Here is an 8,600-nt window from a genome sequence, read left to right on the forward strand (position 1 = left end):
TGCGCAGAGCGCAAAACGCAGGGCGCAAACGCTTTCAGGGCGTGTCAGGACGCGTTTTTGCTAATTTAAGGATGGGAAATCTGCCTTGCGCCGTGGCGCATGTTCTAAAAGGGTTGAGTTTATTTTCTTAATGAGTTATAGGTGTGTTTTGAGAATAAACCAATTAGAGTCTCATCTCCCATTCCCTTAAAGAGTCAGCTGCGTCGCGCCAAGAGCGCATTCGCTATTTACAGGACACAAAGTAAGTCTAAGTGGAAAAAATGAGCATTTCACAAGCAAACAGTTAACAGTTAACGTTTTTTTAACAGAAAACTGTTAAACAGAGCATCTACTTTCACATTTGCTCTTGGATAGGTAAACCTTTACGCACAGACATCAATTAGTCTATGAATAAATACTTTTGTTTGTTAAGCGCAAATATTAGTTTCAAAACTATTTCTAAATTCAGTTCTAATTTCCAGCAAAGGAATAAATAAATAATAATAACAAAATGTCTTCAAAAACCTGAGTTACATCCTAAAACACATGATGTGCCCCTTATGGTCTAAAACCTGACAGGTGGGCAAATCTAAGCTTGTTTTTAATAAAACAAATATAAATATGGATATAATAAATAATACTGCTAATAATAATAACATTATACAAAAGCAAATTGTTATGAATGAACTGAAAAAGCCTCCCGAGATGAAGAAGACATAAAAGCAGTGATTTTTCATATTTATGTAGGCTAGAAAATAATGTTTTGTAATATTTTAATCCTTTATATTTATGTCCTATATCTATTCTTATTATATCCAATATATATCCTTAATATTTAAATTTTTTCATATGTAAAGATATTTGCCTATTGCTCTCTTGTGCGTATTAAGCAGTGCGTAAGCGAGGCGCAACTCTGTGCACAGAGTTTAGACTAGGTTAGTTTTGGTCTAATGAAAAATCTATTATAGTTTCTCAAAATAGCAACGCGCCAGCGGTCCGCCTCAGAACGCCTTCCTTTATAGACCAGAACGCCTATGGGCGCACAAATGAGCGCTAATGCATTTGCTATTTAAACAGCGTAGCGCTGTTAATGTGCTCCTTTTTTTCCAGCTTCTCCTTTGTTTTCTCGCTTCACTCTCGCGTTTGTCAGTTTCTGACAGGATCGGGTTTCAAAAGCACGTCAATAATCAAGCGCACGTTATTCTCATCAGCTCAAGAAGTTTGTTATTTCAGATATAGACGCGTGAAGAGCGCAAGCAAGAAAGAGAAACTGCTTGCGCTTCAGACTGGCTCGTGAAAAACTAAGGGGCACTGGGTAAATCTGCTCTTCACTTTGGCGTTTTGGCTGTTCATCTAGACGACAACAAGGTTTGTTTGAGCCCGGGTCGACCATGGCTCATTATTATATGTATATATATTTACGCTGTAATCTCTCGGCTGTGTATTTTAAACATGGCATGTTTTCATTCTGGCTTGTTGCATAAGCGAATCACGTTTCTCTGTAAACCAATAGCATTCAGCTGTGCATCTAGCTTCGCCTTTTGGTAACCTTTCTTGTGATTGGTTCCCTTTCAAAAGGGTGCTGAAAAAGTGGTATGGTATGGTATGGTTTGGTTCGGTACGCCTTTTGAAAGTGAACTGAGCCGTATTGTACCGTACCGCTCAGTGGAAACGGGCCATTAAGGGCCAAGTGAAGTTTTAAAACATCTCTCATCTCTTCTCCTCCTCAGATAGTTGTGGAGTCACTTAATAAGATCGGGCACAAAGTCAAAGTCCCACAGATATTTTATAATGTGGTTAATGCCGTTTCAAAGGAAAACCAGTGTATAGTGGCCGTTTCTGACTCAAGAAAAAAAGGAAAAGCTGCAGGATATTAACCTAGAGTTCAGCTGGAGACAAACTCACTCCAGCTCTTGTGACTCTTCATCATCTGTGCCGTTTTTTGGATAAGAAGTGCATGACAAATAGTTTCAAACACCATCAAAATGGGATTTGTTTTGGTGTACTTTTAGTGAACACCATCAAAATGTGACCTTTTTATGTACTGTGAAACAACTCAACAAAATATTTATTGTAAATATGCATTTTTTGTATAAGTATGCACAAAATATGTGACTGATATTTTACAATATTTAAAATGCAGTTTTGTGTGTTAGATATCACTTTTGTATTTGAATCAGCTTGTTTATTATGAGTTGATGTGTGCACAGAAAGGAATCTTAAAGGTCAAATATACAATACTGTTAAAACATTTGGGGTCTGCAGAATTTGTCTGCAAGTTTTATTAAATACTTTTATTAAGCAGGAATCAATTAAACTGATAAAAGGTTACAGTTAATCTTTTGAGCAAAATGAATAATGTTTTCCACAACACAAAATCTGTTTTTAACATCTATTATAAGAAATGGATTTGAACAGCAAATCAGCCTACTAGAAGGATTTCAGAAGGATCATGTGACTGAAGACTGGAGTAATTCAACTTTGCCAATATAAATAGTGTGTGTGATGAAAAAATATTACACATCCAAACCTTTAAATGGTAGCACTTGTTCGTCACAACACTGGCAAACACACCTTTCTTTCTTTCTTTCATAATTGTATGGTTATTTTATGTTTATCCATGATGGTTAAACCAAAACACATGAAGCAATGTTTATAACCACAACTGATGTTTTACAATTTCACCTTTTATGTAAGTATATAATAAAAGTTTCACTTTAAAATGTTTTGAATACAAATGTAAAATAAATAATTTAATATCAAAATATTACTGCCAAGAATCTGTTTTTGGGTTTGTTTACATATATTTTTTCAAGCATATTTACATGACAAATATGTAGTGTGTGTGTGTGTGTGTGTTTGTGTGTGTGTGTGCGTGTGTGTGTGTGTGAATGTGAGTGTGTTTGGTAAGTTACTTTAAAAAAATAAAATTGCTGACATAAGAATGACTATTTCTTTGCTATGTGCATGCAAGGCCAAAAGTTATCACAATAGCCCCTTTCACACAGTAATACCGGTAATTGCCTCCAAACGGCTGCGCTTATATTTGTAACAGTTGACTCTATTACAAACTGTTGATTAAGGGTGTCACGATCCTCCAAATCCTCGATTCGATTACATTTTCGATTCTAAAGGCACAATTTGATTCGATTTTCGATTATGAATAATTAATTAATTTATGACCAATTAATTATTTGTAGCCTACCGTTTAAACTACCTGACCTGTGTGGTCTTTGTTTTACCCATAAACAAATCATACAGTAAATGAATAAAGGCAAGATACACACATAATTACCACCTGTCAATCACTTTTTCTGCGGGACTCGTTAATAGGCAGTGATCTGTGTCGTTATAATGGCGTCGGTAAAAAAGACGCACAACCAACAGGAACCAGCCAACAGTATCTGAGGTGTTCGCTAAAATGACTAAGTACAAGTGAGTTAAAGATTGAAGCAGTCTACTGATCCTCTGACTGCCTGAACCCGCTGTCTCGAACACATGGCTGTGTGTGTGCGTCTGTGTGTGTGTGTGTCAGAGGGAGAGAGGAAGAAGGGCTGCTCAGAAATGCTACACGCCACTGTGGATGTCAAATCGTTGTCGTTCTAAAATGCCATTTAAAAACAAAGACAGTGTAAACAGGGCCTGAGTGTGTACTTTTCGCGAGCGGATTTGCAACGGGGGCAGGCGGAGGATCGTGATGCCGGTGTTGTCTATCGGACGAACCCTAATACGTACATAGCAGAGCTTGCAAAACTGTGTTTTTTTTGTCGACAACACGAACGTTGTCAACATAACTCACTGGAAATCCAAAATGCTTCCACACCGGCGACTTCATTGAAAGAGGAGAGGATTTAAGCTCTGTCGACGGGTCTCCTGTATCTGCACTTCAACAAGCCTGTTTTTTTCCCGCTTGGCAACCCAAGCTGACGTGACATGGGGGCGTGGCAGCATCGACGATTCTATTTTTTGATTTGATAATCGAAATTGAGCATAAATTTCGATCGATTTCGATTAAAAATCGAAATCGTGACACCCCTACTGTTGATGGATAAATATTGTGAACAACTTCGATGAAAACATGGAGGAACACTTTCGCGTGTCAGGATGTACATATTATGTGTGTGTGCTGGCGCTCGCCGGCTGCTTCACGAGCAAACGCGTTAGAGCTTAAAAGTAACATACGACTGTTTATCAAAAGCATTTTATCGATTTTTTTACACAGTCGACATAATGATGGAACATAGAAACGTTATCTGACTAACATCTAGCAGCTCAATTTGTCTGGAAAAATATTCAAAGGCTTTTGTGAATGCGTCTGAGTGTTCTGATTGGCTAAAGTAGACTCCTCACGTCAGCGCGTTCTAGACATGCATGCGCTCTTTCCTGTAGTCTTTCTTCTGCATTCACACAGTGCAAATTACTGGTAATGTTACAACTTCTAAAATAAAGGAAAATAAAATTGAGAAGAAATTTGGGGTGGGATGAGATGTAATTCTTTGGAACTGAACATGCTTAATGTAATTAAACCTTTTACTACTATTTCAGTTGTGTTCAGAACTGCGAAATGTATTTGTTTAAAGCATGTTGATGAGGAAAAAAATATCTTTAATTTATTGATGGAAATATTTTGGCACTATCACTTGCCTGTTATAAAATAGAATTGGATTGAGGGGGGCGTGCAAAAGTTGAAGCCACATACCCATCACGCCCCATTCACGCGGGGCTTCAGCGTCAACGCTTGACTGAAGGCGTTTCTGAAGTTGGGGCTAAAGTGATCATCGTAGCAGTGTCAGCCAAAGAAATTCAGTCAGCAATAGGCCAATGTCTAGCAGGTGTATTTGCATACAGCGATCTGATTGGCTGACGCTTCCTTCAACGCTTGAAAAGTTGAGCTAGTCCCAACTTCTGCAGCGAGCAACGCCTCTAAAGCTGCACCGACAGATCCACAATGCAGTTCGGCAACGTGTAGGCGCAGTTGCGCCCCTCCCACGGGCCATTAGAATAAATATCTTTAGCATGTAGCCATTCATAACTCTTAAACTTTAATTGATAATGGTCTTAAAAATGTCTCAAAATTGACTGGGTGAAACCTGCGTCCAATGGGTTGTTTTTGCAGAATGAAGGCCTTCATTCGTATAAAACTGCTCTCCACTTCACGTCAGGCTCTGAATTTATTCTCGGATATCAACTGCCTGGATCTACTCAGTCCGTTACGTAATGGTCATCAGTACAACATAAAATATTTGTGCTTATTTTCACTCGCTGAATAACTTTCAAGTAAGATTGAGTGGCTGTTTGATTGCCGAAATATTTTAATGGTGTACAACAGGACTCTTGAAAGTGTGTTGAAGTATTGACGTTGTGTATTACTGACTGCCTGTCAGGCTCTTGGCATCTCTCGGCATCTCTAAAGTGTGCAGATGGACGGTCAAAGGGAATGTTTAGCTCAGCTGCTCATCACTGATGCCTCCACAGCAAGACGTCCAGCATTTCTTTATAATTAACATCCCGAGCCCTGAAAATAGAACGCGTCTGACTCATGAAAATGTACTGCAAGATGCCATACCAACAATGCTGAGTGATTGCATTAGCTTTGGCATCATGATCGGAAAGTTCAACGCAGAATTATGAGCTCTAGTTATTCCGGAGCACAAGAATAAACGTTGTCGTGTAATCGCTTGACATAAGCAGTTAGCTTAACTTAAGCAGCAGTCAGCAGCAAACCCTTAGAGTCTGCCTTCTGCGCGAGACTAAAAGCCCAGTCATTTCAAGTCCACAGGGGAGCTTTAGTCCTGATTCTGCCTGCTGCTACCCCAAATCTTTTTCGCTCTCTTTCCTTTATGCTTCCCGTCCCGGAGCTGAGAGCATATGGAAGCTGGAGGGTTTCCTGTCTGACAGTGGAATAATAGGATGTGAATCATCTCCTCAGCCCAAACCTATAGCCATCCTTAGCAAGCGCGGGCTGGGGGACAATACGACTGTCAGATTCTTGTGTGCTTCTGGACTTCGCCTTTTGTGTGTCAATCAGCAGATTTCCTTCATTCTCAGTTCATTCAGAGTGTGAGTGTGTTGTTGAGAACTCTTTGACGGAGCAGTGATGAGCTCTCCAGAAAGTGAACAAAAGCCTGCTCTGCAGTGAGTTATGGGAGTACGCCGGTGGCCGCACTACTGAAGGTGTACGTGGCTTTAGGGCTTTTGAAGAACAGAAAGATTTTCTTGTTTGCTTGAATATTTTATTCTGCCTTTTCCCTGCTGAGTTATGTCAGCATGGAAATAAATGCAAATCACACATAGGCGAGGCCTGGGGCGCTTTTATACTTGCATGTTTCCACTGGCTGCTGCTGCATTGAAGAGTGCCTGCGATATGAAATGTCAAATAGAAGTTAAAGAGTTTTATGTAAATATACACCTACTCTACTCTTCAAAATGATTGGGGTAGGTTTTTGAAAGAAGTCCCTTACGCACAGTAAGACTGTATTCATTTGATCAAATACATGAATAACATTGAATGACTTCAGCATATCTGGAGCATCTGCACATCACTAGTCACACAGAAATCACTAGTCTAACAGGACATCACTATTGTCTCTAACAGGACATCAATATAGTCTCTAAAAGGACATCACTATTGTATCTAACAGGACATCACTATAGTCTTTAACAGGATATAAATATAATCTCTATCCGGACCTCAATAGTCTCTAACAGGACATCAATATAGTCTTTTGCGGGACATCACTATAGTCTTTAACAATACATCACTATAGTCTTTAACAGGACATCACTATAGTCTTTAACAGGACATCATTATTGTCTGTAACAGGACATTAATAGTCTCTAACAGGACATCACTTTTGTCTCTAACAGGACATCACTTTAGTCTCTAACAGGACCTCAACAGTCTCTAACAGGACATCACTATTGTCTCTAACAGGACATCACTAGTCTCTTACAGGACATCACTATAGTCATTAACAGGACATAACTATTGTCTCTAACAGGACATCACTATAGTCTCTAACAGGACATTAATAGTCTCTAACAGGACATCACTATTGTCTCTAACAGGACATCACTATGGTCTTTAACAGGACCTCAGCAGTCTCTAACAGGACATCACTATAGTCTATAACAGGACATCAATAGTCTCTAACAGGACATCAATAGTTAGTCTCTAACAGGACATCACTATTGTCTCTAACAGGACATCAATAGTCTCTAACAGGACATCACTAAAGTCTCTAACAGGACATTAATATAGTCTCTAACAGGACATCAATAGTTAGTCTCTAACAGGACATCACTATTGTCTCTAACAGGACATCAATAGTCTCTAACAGGACATCACTATTGTCTCTACAGGACATCACTATAGTCTTTAACAGGACCACAATAGTCTCTAACAGGACATCAGTATAGTCTCTAACAGAACATCACTATAGTCTTTAACAGGACATCACTATAGTCTTTAACAGAACATCATTATTGTCTCTAACAGGACATAACTAAAGTCTCTAACAGGACATCATTATTGTTTCTAACAGGACATCACTAAAGTCTTCAACAGGACATCACTATAGTCTTTGACAGGACATCATTATAGTCTCTAACAGGACCTCAATGGTCTCTAACATGACATAATTTATTTGTCAGTCTCTTTCAAAGTTCATTGCTTGTATTGAGTTTCCTAATCATAACTTTGTCACCAATGATTTTCCAAATATTTTCAATTAGGTTTAGTTCAGAACTCTGTACTGGCCATTTTAATATTTCTAACTTTAAGAAACTGCATGCTTTACCCATTTGCCTTGTGCATTCTCCTCCATTAAAAGTGCAGTCTGCGTGATGAAAACAGGGAAGGAAACACAATTTGCTGAAGGATCTTCTGATAAACATTTGCAGTCACTTTGCCATTATAAGAGATTAAACTCTTACTGCACAGAACACCACCTCCTCATTGCACTGCTTACTTTATTTTGCATTCAGTATTTTCCCAGTTTGACTAACATCATAATTTTTACCATCAGACCAAATAAATTAAACATGATTTTATAACTGAATTTACAGTTGAACCAGTTCCAACAAGGCTAAACTAACAGAGGTTAATGTCTTGATTTTATTTATTTTTTTGTTGCAGATACTGTAATTCGAGATCCTTACCCTGTTCAGCAATGAGCTAGCAATCAATTCCTGCAGCCTCGCTGAACTAATTGCCCATTGACATTCTCCACAATATTCTGTCTTCTTGTGCATTAGTCTGTTGCAGACAATCAGCCGTTTTGGGGACTTGAATGAGCAAGTGACATTGTAAAGATAAAATATTATCAAAATCTAGATTTGGAATGACCAACTTCTCTTGTTATGGCTGAAAGGTTCTCTTTGACCTTCAGTTGTTTAGTAAAGCTTCCATCGGAGGGTTTCAGTCACTTTTTAAACAGTCAAGCAATGTCATGGCTTCATCATTAGCCCCTGGTGCTAACACACACACACACACACACACACACACACACACACACACACACACGTGACATTGCTTGGTTAACCTATTATGTCAAAATATATTCCTTCCATACTGTTATGCTAAAGGAAGACTGAACGTTCATGGTTCTGGATGCACAGGA

General features: G+C 38.7%; 1 protein-coding gene across 3 annotated transcripts in view; it reads left to right on the plus strand.

Annotated features, from left to right (window-relative positions):
• ggt5a (gamma-glutamyltransferase 5a) overlaps positions 1–2,744 on the plus strand; it is a 44,904-nt gene extending 42,160 nt beyond the window's left edge. For 2 of the 3 annotated variants that reach the window (XM_073909748.1, XM_005167383.6), the window contains exon 12: positions 1,710–2,744. In XM_073909748.1, the coding sequence (XP_073765849.1) occupies positions 1,710–1,856 (147 nt within the window). In that variant the 3' untranslated portion in view covers positions 1,857–2,744. The remainder of the gene's footprint in view (positions 1–1,709) is intronic. The other variant, NM_001123298.1, reaches the window with a different exon arrangement.
• Positions 2,745–8,600: the final 5,856 nt, after the last annotated feature.

Source organism: Danio rerio, chromosome 8, assembly GCF_049306965.1.
Source record: "Danio rerio strain Tuebingen ecotype United States chromosome 8, GRCz12tu, whole genome shotgun sequence".
Lineage (NCBI taxonomy): Eukaryota > Metazoa > Chordata > Actinopteri > Cypriniformes > Danionidae > Danio > Danio rerio.